Raw genomic sequence first — 13,431 nt, 5'->3', positions numbered from 1 at the left:
CTCTCTAAGCGGTTTACAGAGTCAGCCTAGTGCCCCCAACAATCTGGATCGAGGATTGAACTCTTGGCAGTGGGCAGAGTTAGCCTGCAATGCTGCATTCTCACCACTGCACCACAAGAGCTGTTTATAAGATTAAAAGGAGGCAAAAGAGGGAGAGGAGGAGGGGAGACAGCAATAGCACTTAGGCATATACCCCTTCACAGTGCTTTTGCAGCCCTATCTAAGCGGTTTACAGAGTCAGCCTCTTGCCCCCAATAATCTGGGTCTTCATTTTACCCACTTCGGAAGGGTGGAAGTCAACCAGGTGAGATTCTAACTGCCAAATTGCAGTCAGCCGGCAACCAGAAGAAGTAGCCTGCAGTATTGCACTCTAACCTCTGCGCCACCGCAGCTCATAAGAGACTATTGCAATAGGAAGTGTGTGTGATAGGTCTTCCTCTTTTAGATACGGAACATCTGTGTTTATTAACCTCAACAGCTTGAAAATGGGTGGACTTCGACTCCCAGAAACCCCTGGGGAATTCTGGGAGTTGAAGTCCGCCCATCTTTAAGTTGCTGAGGTTGAGAAACACTGTGATAAGACTGAAAGGCCCCGAGGAAAGACAGAAGAGGGAAGGACTACTAGATTAAACCACTGGAGAAGGCTTACTCCTTGCTTTGTAATTTGTTCTTAGCATGTTAGAACGATAGGTAACCTGGCACCAAAAAAATCAAGTTTTGTTTTTTTTTTTGCATGGAAGACTAAATTAAAAATTCATCCAGGTGTGTTCCTGTTTCAGAGTTCTGAAAACCCGTTTGCTCAGCAGTTTAAGAAAGCTGTTTGCTCCAGGGCTGGGCAGGACAAGTTTCAGTCCCATTGGGCTTGGCCTGTAGGAAATTGCTTTGCGACATGCACTAACAAATTTAGGATGAGAACAGGACAAAATGGTGCAGTTTGGGAAAGAGTGAGATTGTTGTAGAACTTGCTTTCCCCCCTATGATATCAATATTATATTATTTTATAGGCATGCGGCTGCTCTAGATTTAGACCAGGTTTTTCCCTGGCCTGGAAAATCAATTGAGGATACTGTACAGATAGTCCTCAACTTACCACCATTGATTTAGTGACTATTAGTAATCCAGAACCGCGGTGGCATAGTGGTTAGTGCAGTACTGCAATTTGGCAATTAGAATCTCACCAGGCTCAAGATGGACTCGGGCTTCCACCCTTCTGAGGTGGGTAAAATGAAGACCCAGATTGTTGGGGGCAAGAGGCTGACTCTGTAAACCGCTTAGAGAGGGCTGTAAAAGCACTGTGAAGGGGTATATGCCTAAGTGCTATTGCTGTCTCCCCTCCTCCTCCTCCTCTCCCTCTTTTGCCTCCTTTTAATCTTATAAACAGCTCTTGTGGTGCAGTGGTGAGAATGCAGCATTGCAGGGTAACTCTGCCCACTGCCAAGAGTTCGATCCTCGATCCAGATTGTTGGGGGCAATAGGCTGACTCTGTAAACGGCTTAGAGAGGGCTGTAAAAGCAATGTGAAGCAGTATAGAACAAGTGCTATGGCTATTTGAAGTTATAATGCCACTGAACAAAGAGACTTATGACTGGTCCTTGAACTTACGACAGCCACAACATCTGCATAATTCTGGTGCTTGGCAACTGGCATGTATTTGCAACAGTTACAGCACTGTCACAACTTTGAAGGGTTGTTCGGCATGGTAAATAGTCGTAAGTTGAGTACTACATGCAATAGAAAGATGAGCAAAGAGAATTTAGCGACTCTCCTTGGGTCCCCTGGCATCTCTGCTGTTGTTATTGTACACTGATCCCACTGTTTGGAGAGATAAAGCAGAGAAAATTGTAGGCAAAATCATATAGTAAGTTAATTAAAAAAAAAACCCTAAACATCCATGAAAACCACAATATCATCATCATCATCATCATCATCTTTTAATGACCCCAGAATCCCTTACAGGTTGAAATCCGGGCAACTGAATGGAGCAGAATGTTTACTGGCCGGATGCCCTTCCTGTTGCCAATGCGGAGTTATATTCAGCAGATATATTCTCATCGTGCCCAGAGAGAGAAATATCTGCCTCTACCCAGGATCAAACTCACAGCCTCTTGATTGTGAGGTGAGAACTCCTAACTCTAGGCCACCGCACCGCTCAAACCCACAATATCATAATCTATCCAAACTCATTTTAGCCTGATTTTAAGGGGGCTTACACAGCTCTAGCCACTGAGTTTGCAAAAGACATTTACTCAGTTAACTATGGTTTACAGTACTGAATTAAATCAATTGCCTGGCTTTGCCATATACACTGCAATGTAAAATGAGCCATGATGCGGTTGCGAAGAGTCAACACCCATTTGGTGGTACATAATCAAAGTTGGGTGAACCCAAACATTGCAGCCTCAGGGCCGTCTTAAAGTATCCTTGAGATGAGTGACAGTCCTTTGGATTAAAAAGAAAATCAGAAAAACAGAATTACATTTCTCAGGAGTTTGGATGGGGGCTTGGCACGATTCAGAATCTCAAAATATAAATTGCCCTCATTCAGCCTGCTAAAGTTAGCTGCTGAGTATAATTTACTAATACAGTACACCAAAGTACTAAATTAACCGACTGGGTCAGGCCAACCATAACATGCTAAGCTATCAACAAAATAAAATAATTCAAACTGACATGTAATATTAATACTTCTACTAGGTCTGTTTTTGAAATGATTAAGCGGTAAATTGACATGTATGAGCCATCTCTGTAAAATGCAAGGTTCCATGAAAACAAGATGGGAAACAGGTTCCAAAGTTGCTTTTTCAAGAGGCAACTGGGCATGGGCAGAAATCCTGGAAAATAGGCAGTGGAGGAAGGTAGAGAAGGGAAAAATACTTAAGATTGAACAGCTAAGAAGCAGATATAGAAAGAGATAAAGATCTTAGAGAGGAATATCGGAGACAAGTCAAAAAAGAAAAAAGCATAGCAATTAAAGTATTGAGGTGGGCAAGAGATGATGGATAGATGATTTTTCGTTTTTTGGTGGTGTTTTGATTTGCTTCCTTTCCTTTCTTTTTTTTTGTAGATAGGTCACATTATTAGAAGTGAGGTATAATAGAAAGAAAATGTTTTTTTAACGAAGGATGACATGATTAAAAGTTAGAATGAAAGAAAAAAGAGAAATATTAGTGTACAGACTTTTATATAATAAAGTAAGAGCAATAAAACATGAAATAATCAAATAATGACAGATTGCAACTTTATATCAATATGTATTAGAAATATATATACGTTGGTGGAAAGTAATAGCTGTGACTAACGCTATTAGTTTTATTTGTATAAGAACGTATGACGCCCAGGTGCCACACTGTTCACCCATTAATATGTTTGTAAAAAAAATTAAAATAAATACACTTTTTTTTTTACAAAAAGAGGCAACTGAGCTTTCTGGTTTTTCTTTGAAGATATTTCATTTCTCATCCAAAGAAGCTTGAGAAGCAAAATGTCTTTAAAGAAAAAAACCAGAAAGCCCAGTTGCCTCTTGAAAAAGCACCTTTGGGACAACCATGATCTGGATGACTGAGACTATCCATAGACATATGGCAAACATGCTTACAACATGTTTCCAGCAAGCCTCCCCAGATTCATCTCCCAGGTGGCCCCTGGCAGGGCCGGTTTTCCGATCCTACCTCCAAGGGTGTCTACATCACCACCCTCCACACAGAAACTGCTGAAGTTGCTAATCACACGGGGCTGTGAGATCTCTTTGATCAAGCAAAAAGATGTGTAAGCAAGTATCTTCCCTTGCTAGCGAAACACACTTTGTATAGTTTGGGCTTCATCTTAACCTAGCACAATTATTCTTATTTTGATCCTCCGGTCCTACCATCCAGGATCAAGGGTCACTCTGACTGGGGCAAGGGGACAACACGTCTGGAACACATCAAGTTTGGGAGTGAGTGTACTCCCTGACAGCCATCTGGTTCTTGTATTTTTGATGGAGGAGTTAGGTTTTGGGAAAATGTGACCTTCTTATCATTACGCTGTGTTTTCTAAAGTAAATGCAAACTCTTATATTTTGGGGGGCAATTTGTTTTTATTTTTAAACATAAAAAAACAACATAAAAAAATTCTCATCCATTACATACAGCATGTTGTTCGGTTACAAGTGTTTTTGCATCCATATTCTCAATTACATTTACAATCATAGATTTTTCACCTAATGTAACTAAATACCTCACTTTCATTGTACAATGTATATTCAATTACAATTAATATTTTTTTTCAATAAACCTAATTCCCTTACATTCTTGATTGTTTAATAACGATATACCTTTATATAATCACATATCCTGATATATAATCCCACCAATCAACTATCGAGTATGCTTATGTTCATCAAACTCTCATGTTTTAAGGAGGAATCTTTCCGTGGTGACTTTGTTTCTTAATTTAATTTAATTTAATTTATTAGATTTATAGGCCGCCCAATCCCGAAGGACTCCGGGCGGCTTACACAGAACAATGTTTGTCAGTGTGGATCAAGCTGTTACTTAGTTGTAGGAAGCACACTTTTTTTTGGTAACAGAATAACAGATGGAAGGGACCTTGGAGGTCTTCTAGTCCAACCCCCTGCTCAAGCAAGTCTTGAACATGTTCCTGTTTTGTTCCCTTTTGTGGTTTGTGTTGTTATACAAAGCTTAATCTGTAGCAGGGATGTCCAACCTTGGCTACTTTTAAGATTTGTGGATGTCAACTCCCAGATTTCCCCAACTGCCAAGGTTGGATAATTCTGCTGTAAAATGTTTCATCAGTAAAAACCTAGAATAAAAACACATCCCATACCAAAATAATTTATTACACAACTCTAGCCTTTTTGCATTACAAGTGCTGGTTGGGTACACATAATACTCTTAACCTAGTCCTGTTCCAGAATTACCCACTGTATTGGGACATGCTAAACCTGGCCAATGTTAACCATGGTTAGTTTGGGTGTGGATGAATATGCCACATGAACCAAGACCTCTGGGGCTAGTTTAATTATGAGGTTTATAATTTAGACATGTGACTCTGGGTGGTGCACACAGTTAATAACAAAAAACCAAACAATCAAAATAATTGAAAAACAAAACCATAAAAAATGCAATTAGGAACTATAAATAGAAGGGGGGGAAAAAAACACAGGATTCGCAGGAAAATTCCAAAACTTATGAACAATGGTATCACTTGGCAACCTCTACTGTACAGTCCATGGGAACGCTGGCTTGATGACAAAAATGTATTTTAGGGACTTTCTGGAAGGTCAGTCAATCCGGCCAATTGGAGGGGGGGGGGAGGGAATGATGTTCCACAGGGAAAGTACCACAGCATAAAAACTTCTCTTTTCTAGAATTGCCAGATGCCAGATTGCCTTAGTCCCGTTATGCAAACCCCAGAAAGTCTTAGGAGATACTTCACTAGAGGAGTACTCTACTCCTCTACTCACAATAGAGTAGAGGTCATGCCTGCAGACTTGAAATTTTGAGCTTGGACAATCTGGAACTGTGCGGCCTGCGGTATGATCTAAGCACAGTACACAAAATTGTCTCCTATAACGTCTTACCTGTAGATCAGTGGTTCCCAAACTTGGCAACTTTAAGACATGTGGATTTCAACTCCCAGAACAGAGCTGGCTGGAGAATTCTGGGAGTTGAAGTCCACAAGTCTTAAAGTTGCCAAGTTTGGGAACCACTGCTGTAGATGACTACTTCAGCTTCAACCACAATAATACACAGGCAAACAATTGATACAAACTCAAGGTTAACCACTTCAAACTTGATTGCGGGAAATACAACTTTAACAACAGAGTGGTCAACTCCTAGAATGCTCTACCCGATTCTCTGGTTACATCCTCAAACCTCCATAAGCTTCAACCTTAAACTGTCTACTGGGAACTTCATCCCATTCCTAAGAGGTCCGTAAGGGGGCGTGCATAAGCACACCAGCGTGCCTACCGTCCCTGTCCTACTGTCCCCCTTTATTTGTACTCATTTCCTTTGTTCATGTCCATACTTATACCTGCTATCTTGCACATGTTTGACAAACTAATAAATACAAATACAAGTAGCCAGAGCTGGCCATCTGCAGATGCTCTCCTGCCTTCTGAGATAGACCCTTTCAGAAAAGCTGTTTTAAAGAAACGATGAAATCACCATGCCAAAAAAAAAAGGCTGTCACTTGTGGAAGAGCAACTTAGTACAATAGATCAAATTACGGCTGCTACAACTATTATCGAATTTGTGTTGCAATACCCCGGATGGCTTCATAACCCCCTGCTGCCCTCTAGTGGCCGTCCCGTCCTCGCAATCTGGAACATTAACAGTCCTCGCGCTTCCCTTTCATATCTATCTAAAAGGGCGGGGCTCGCTCTTTTTCGCGCGTGTTTAGTTCCCCTACCCGTGTACAAAGCAAAGTCTGAAATTTGCTCGCTCTTTTTCGCGCGTGTTTAGTTCCCCTACCCGTGTACAAAGCAAAGTCTGAAATAAGCTCGCTCTTTTTCACGCGTTTAGTTCCCTACCCATGTATAAAGTAACGTCTGAAATAAGCTCGCTCTTTTTCGCGCGTGTTTAGTTCCCCTACCCGTGTATAAAGCAACGTCTGAAATAAGCTCGCTCTTTTTCGCGCGTGTTTAGTTCCCCTACACGTGTATAAAGCAACGTCTGAAATTAGCTCGCTCTTTTTCACGCGTTTAGTTCCCCTACCCGTGTATAAAGCAAAGTCTGAAATTAGCTCGCTCTTTTTCGCGCGTGTTTAGTTCCCCTACCCGTGTATAAAGTAACGTCTGAAATAAGCTCGCTCTTTTTCGCGCGTTTAGTTCCCCTACCCGTGTATAAAGTAACGTCTGAAATTAGCTGGGGGGGGGAAGAACGACCCCTTTTCCTGACTCAAATCCAGGCTGGCAAACAGCAGCACCCCCCATGGATCGACCAATTTCCCCCGGGACCACTTGCGATCCCCCGACCCAACTCTCAAAGGCAAGGAAACAGCTGGAACAGCTGCCCCCCCCCCCCACTCTCCTTTTTAAAGACTTCCAGTGTCCCCGCTGCCGCTTCCAGACGAGCGGCTGTCCCGAGGAGGCGTGCTAACCTCCAGGGACCGAAGCGACGTGCTGGGTCGGGAAGAGCCGAAAAGCTTCTAGCGGGTTCCAGAGCCGGAGTGGGCGGACCGGCGGCGGCTCTAGCTATAAAAGGGACCGCCCAGGCCCGGCGCTCCGTCTGCGTCTCCGCTGTGCAGTGGGAACTTTGCAGAGCCGCCGCCTTCCCTTCCTGCGCCATGGACATCGCTATCCAGCACCCCTGGTTCCGCCGCCCCATGGGCTTCCCTTCGCTCTTCCCGCCTCGCCTCTTCGACCAGCGGTTCGGAGAGGGGCTGATGGAGAGCGACCTGCTGTCGGGCTCCCTCTGCCCCTATTACATGCGCTTCCCCCCCATGCATATGCCCAGCATGCCGGAGACGGGGCTGTCTGAGGTAGGCGCAGCGCCCGAGTGGAGAGGGCAACTTTAGGGGGGTCTTTCCCTGACCTCCCTCTCCCCCCTCTCTTTCTCCCTCTCTCTTCCCCTCCTCTCTCTTCCCTCTCTCTCTCTCTCTTTCCCCTCCTCTCTTCCCCCCTTCCCTCTCCTTCCCTCTCTTTTCCCCGTCTTTTCCTCCCTCTCTCTTCCCTCTCTCTCTCTCCCCCCCCATCTCTCTATTCGGGGCTGGGAGGGTCTTGGGGAACCGGCTGTCCATTTGGCCGCCCTGGGAAAGGACTTGCGTCGGATCTTGGGTGGGTTTGTTCTGGGCTTTCCCCCTCCTCCGCCGTGGACTCGCGTGCTGAGGGCGCCGTGGGAACGGGGCTGCGCGCATCTAGCGGGCAAAGGGGTGAAAAGGGCCGGGGCCGTGAGTGAAAGGAAGCGGGGCAGGCACGGAAGGGGGTGCCAGGCGGAATGACAGAGCCCGCTGCCTATTATGGTAACGTTCTTTCTCCCTGGCCGAGCCGAAAGGACAATGCCAACCGAATTGCCCTCCAGGCCGGCGGACTGGCACAGGGCAGTCCTAAAGGCGTAGAAGTAACACTATCTGTTGGATGGCTGCCTGTCCTTCCCCTTGGCTCCCTTGACTAGAAAGCCAGCAACAGAAGAAGCTGCTCCTTGGCCGGATTGCAACTTGGCTTGTGAAGGCAGTAAGGAGCTACTTTGGCTCCTGTTAAGTAAACCCACCTATGAAGGCTTGTCAATCATTGCTTAAGCTTGATGGATCACATGAACTTGGCCAGCTGCAGTTTCTTCTGTAGATTGTGGCTTAGGGGACTCTCCGAACTCACCTGTTAATTAAATTCACAATACTTTTCTCTGGAGCAGGATAGATGATGTTCCTGTTAAACTACTATCTCTCCCCCTCCCCTGCCAAAAAATCCTACCCTGGGGAGCTTTTGGGGTGCAGAGCACCTCGTCTTTCCCTGGATTTTGACTTCTTGCCTTCTTTCCATTATTGAACATGAAGATTTGGGCAGTGAGGAGGCTGTTAGTTTAGTTGCAAGCAACTAAACTTTTAAACCCAGAAAGCAACAGAGGAAACCATTCAAATAACATGGTTCCTTGTTTCTGCAGGTTGAATTAACAAATACGTGCTCCAATTTATGCAGACAAACGGGGTGCTCCGATTTATGCAGATCTTACAAAGAGTCCGTTTGCAAATCATTTTCTAAATACAAAGACTTGGAACTTAACATCTGGATTGTAGCAAGAGAGGCTGGGCATTGGACCAATAGTTTTTTGATGGATGACTGTTGCCTGGTAACATAGGCAATGGTCCCATCCTATGTAACTTAGCGGATGGTTTCTGATGGGTTGTTATAGAAACACAGATGCCCTACAGCTATGGCACGCTTGTAATCTGTGTGCCTATGAGATACTTGCACGCTCAGTTCTATTGCTGGATTTCCTTGAGAGATGGGTGGTGGGGTGGTGGTGGAAATCTTGCATTCTACCTGCTGCCGAGGATAATAGCACTTAGACTTATATACCGCTTTGCAGTGCTTTTATAACCCTCTCAAAGTAGTTTACAGAATCTGCATATTGGCCCCCAACTGTTTGGGTCCTCATTTTACCTACCTTCAAGGGCTGAGTCAATCTTGAACCTGGTGAGATTTGAACTCCCAAATTGCCGGCAGGCAGCAGAAGTAGCCTCCAGTACTGCACCCTAAGCCCTGCGGCATTGTGGCTCAATGAGAAAGGTGTTCAAAGATGATTTATGGAAGTCTGAGCTCAAACCAGTCCTGGTAACCTCCAGGTGTTAAAGAGCCATGGATTTAAAAATATGAAAACATGGGCTATGTGTGCATTGTATAGACATAAAGCTGTTTCTGGTCGGGGATTAAATTACGGGTGGAATCTGTTTCCAGTGGGAATGGCTTAAACCAGGGGTATCCAAACTTGGCAACTTTAAGACCTATGGACTACAACTTCCAGAATTCCCCAGCCAGCCATGAGGAATTCTGGGAGTTGAAGTCCACAGGTCTTAACGTTGCCAAGGTTGAACACCTATGGCTTAAAAACCAATACAGTTGATGTGTGTGTGTCTGCAGAACTACCCAAGCAAATGTTCTCTGCTAGATTCAGAAAGGCCGGCAGTTTCTCACCCACTTTTTTCCCCATCCTTGTTTCCAGATGAAGCTGGACAAAGATAAGTTCTCTGTCTTGCTGGATGTGAAGCACTTTTCACCCGAAGAGATAAATGTGAAGGTGGTAGGCGACTACATCGAAGTACACGCTAAACACGAGGAACGTCCGGTATGTAGCTTGATACACCTTCTGCTGTTTTACCTTGTAAAAACACCAGACAGGCGTGGGTGAAACCGTATTTTAAAGCCGCATTTTTAAACCTGTGTTTAGCTTGGAACGCAAGTTGAATTTGCACTCCTCAGCATTTTCACACAAAGATGCATTTCGAGTGTGATATGAAAAGGTTGATCTTACACAAAGTGCTTAATCCTACCCTTGGGTTAATATGCTACAATTATAGGTTCACCGACAAATGCGCGCACGACAAAAGCACGCCGAGAAAACCGCTACGTCGAAATCACGCCCACAACAGCGCGCCGACAAAAGTGCGCCTTCAACAAACAACACTAAAACAACGTACTATACCTAAACCTAACCCTGAACCTAACCCTTACCTTAACCCTAATCGCGCTTTTGTTGGTGCGCTGATGTTGGCGCGCTGTTGTGGGCGCGATTTTGATGTAGCGGTTTTCTCGCTGCCATTTTGTCGGCACGCTTTTGTCATGCGCGCATTTGTCTGGTCACACAATTTATATACTAGTAGTCTTCAACATGAGGGGACATGGTGGTTCAGTGGCTAAGACGCTGAGCTTGCTGATCAGAAAGGTCAGCAGTTGGGCCATTCGAATCCCTAGCACCGCGTAACAAAGTGAGCTCCCGTAACTTGTCCCAGCTTCTGCCAACCTAGCAGTTCGAAAGCATGTAAAAAGGCAAGTAGAAAAAATTCTCTGAACCAAGAGTGAACGAACGCAGATAGTCCTTGACTTACAAGTTTGTTTAGTGACCATAATGACCATTGCAGCATCCCCATGGTCACATGATCAAAATTTGGATGCTTGGCAACTGCTTCGTATTCATGATGGTTACTGTGTCCCAGGCTCATGTGTTCACCTTTTGTGACCGTCGGATCAGGAAAGTGAATGGGGAAGCCAGGTTCTCTTTAACAACCAACATGTTACTAACTTAACAACTGCAATGATTCACTTAACAACCGTGACGAGGAAGCTGGCAAAATTCATTTAATGGTCTCACGTAGCAAACTTAAAATTTGGGCTCAGTTGTGGTGTAAGGCGAGGACTACCTGTAGTATCGGGTGACATCGCTTCCCTATTTCGCCATTCATTCCTCTTGTCCCATTCTGTTCTTCCAGGACGAACACGGCTACGTCTCCAGGGAGTTCCACCGTCGCTACATGATCCCCAAGGGGGTTGATCCGGCAGCTATCACCTCCGCCTTGTCTCCCGAGGGAGTGCTCTCCATCACTGCCCCCACTAAAACCCCCGCACTGGAACGGAGCATTCCCATCACTTGCCAAGAAAAGCCGGCTGTCACTGGAAAATAAAGAGAAGAGCAGCCTGGCCCAGAATTTTTCATATTTTGCCCCCTATTAGATACCGTGAGATATTGTGAGCTTGGACTCCCCTTGCTTGTTAGGTACAAGGTTTGTTCACTCTTAAGCCTTTAAGGAAGTGACGTTCCTTTCCTACCCTGCTAATGGCTGCTGGGATGCTGACAGCGAAGATATTGTTGGCTTAAAAATTTCAGTCCATCTACTGGAGAAGAAGGTGTTGTTTTTCTGCCTCTGGCTAGAAACCTCTCTCTTCCTTTGCAGGCTTACTCTGTACCACATTTCATATTGAACTGACTTCCTTGTATAAATGCCCATTTGCAATAAAGTGCTTTTTTGCTTAAGAGCCAAATGTTGCCCGTGGGATACTTGCTCATAAACCTGAAGTTATTATCCTTGCTTTAGGGGAATGGGAAGGATGCAATTAGCTTGAAGGGAAGGAGCTGTGGGGGGTGGACATGGTTGGATCTTCTAGAAATGTGTGGGATATTACAGAGAAAGTAAATTTTCTGAAGGGCTGGGGACGTTTGCTTCCTTGTTGCTAGAAATTGAGCTGTGCAATGAGTTGCCCCTTGATTAAATTAGTTTTGCCTCGACTTCAAGTTAGTGTGAGAAATGAACTGCGTTGCTATACAGTTTGTTTGGATCAAACATATAATCTCTCTCTATATATAAAAACGGCTGTGTGTGTGTGTATGTTCCAGCATAACTCTGGAATGCCTTGAGCAGTTTCAACCAAACTTGGTACACAGATGACTTACTCTCTGGAAACAAACACTGTGGGGGTAAGACACCTCTAACACCCCTCAGTGGATGTGTTCTGTTAAGATTTAAGATACAGCCTGTTGTGCCTTAAAATGGCTTCTACTGTACAGCACAGTGAAGTTGCCATGGTAATGACTTCACGGTACTCCACAAGGGGGCTCCCTCTGGTAAGGGGGAACATCCAACATTAGAAATTACATTTGATCTGGACATTTTCCCCCTATACATAAATACCCGGACAATGCCAGGTTATCGGCTAGTTGCCAATAAAGGTCTCTTGACACTAAAACGGTAGATCCTAAATGTTGGTGTTTATCAGCTGTTTCAATACCTAAGGCTGGTTGATGCATCTGTTGTCATTAGCTTGGCCTTGATGTTTAATCTGTCCAAGTTTTCCATGTGCTCCTTGGTTTTTATTTTTACAATATCTGGCATATCATTTGCATTTTCGTCGATCGTGCCCATGTTGCAAAGTTGGGGAGGGCGAAATGAAATCTGTGCTTTGTGAAAACAGCTGAAATTTCTAAAGAATGGGGACAGATGCGCAAAACAAATCTCGTGAATGATCAACTAGAGCATCACATAAAAGGTTTCCCTGCTAATGAACTTAAGGAGAAGGAATTAAGTTATGGGCTCTTCTGCAGAAAGGGGGCAGGAGCAGGGAATGGGATAGGTGTACATCAATAACCATCCTTTAGAGGCAATAATTCCTAGCTCCCAGGTTGAAAGAAAAAGAAAATGCTTTTAGTTAACGAGATGGAGAATAAAAGACTTTTGAATTGTGCCAAGGAGAATCTTGCAGCCAGGTTGGATGCACATCATACAACCAGATACACAATGTCCATGAAAGGAATTGCTTCTCAAATCTGTTGCTACTTGCCTATATTACGTTTAATGAGGACATTAAAAAAAAAGGCTAATCTCCACCCAGAATTAGGAGTAGAGATGGCTTTCAACTGCATTCTTCCCTGAATGGATTGTGAAGGAGGTGGGTGGCATTGACGCAAGATACCTTAGGTGTGGCAAATCCAATGGAAAGCTACCAAAGTTATTTTAAACATTTAGCCAACAGTGAAAGCATATATTTTCAAGATGCAGTTCTGGAGCAACTGTTGGGTTGATGCCACACAGCTTTAAAAAAAGCCTGCCCTTTGCAAAGATTTAACATGCAATTTGGGATATTGTTTTCCTGGGAGTTGGACACATTGCCTTTTCTACATTTGGCTTTGCTCTAAATGTGATTTCCCCTCCTCTTTACAACTATTCCTATTTGGCTTTTGGTGTATAGATATAGCACTGCCCTATATATTTATAGATTCTATATTGAATCTCTAGATCGGGATGTCTATAACCTTGGCAACATTAAGACTTGTGGATTTTAACCCCCGGAATTCTGGCTGGGGAATTCTGGGAGTTGAAGTCCACAACTCTTAACATTGCCAAGGTTCGACACCCCTGATCTAGATTCTTCTATAGGTTTTAGGTTCTTCTGTATTCTAGTTATCTATAGCTATCTATAACATCTTAAATCATACCTCTGTC

The 13,431-nt window shown here is 44.2% G+C and overlaps 1 protein-coding gene across 1 annotated transcript; it reads left to right on the top strand.

Annotated features, from left to right (window-relative positions):
- Positions 1–7,215: 7,215 nt before the first annotated feature.
- HSPB6 (heat shock protein family B (small) member 6) lies at positions 7,216–11,470 on the top strand. The gene is made up of 3 exons (XM_032227992.1): positions 7,216–7,485; positions 9,663–9,785; positions 10,927–11,470. Exons 1-3 carry the CDS (start codon positions 7,291–7,293, stop codon positions 11,116–11,118), a joined length of 510 nt encoding a protein of 169 aa, XP_032083883.1. The 5' UTR covers positions 7,216–7,290; the 3' UTR covers positions 11,119–11,470.
- The last annotated feature ends 1,961 nt before the right edge of the window (positions 11,471–13,431 follow it).

Source organism: Thamnophis elegans, chromosome 12 (genome assembly GCF_009769535.1).
Source record: "Thamnophis elegans isolate rThaEle1 chromosome 12, rThaEle1.pri, whole genome shotgun sequence".
In the NCBI taxonomy this organism is placed as follows: domain Eukaryota; kingdom Metazoa; phylum Chordata; class Lepidosauria; order Squamata; family Colubridae; genus Thamnophis; species Thamnophis elegans.
Note: the sequence above shows the minus strand (reverse complement) of the source record. Positions and strands in the feature narration are given on the sequence as shown.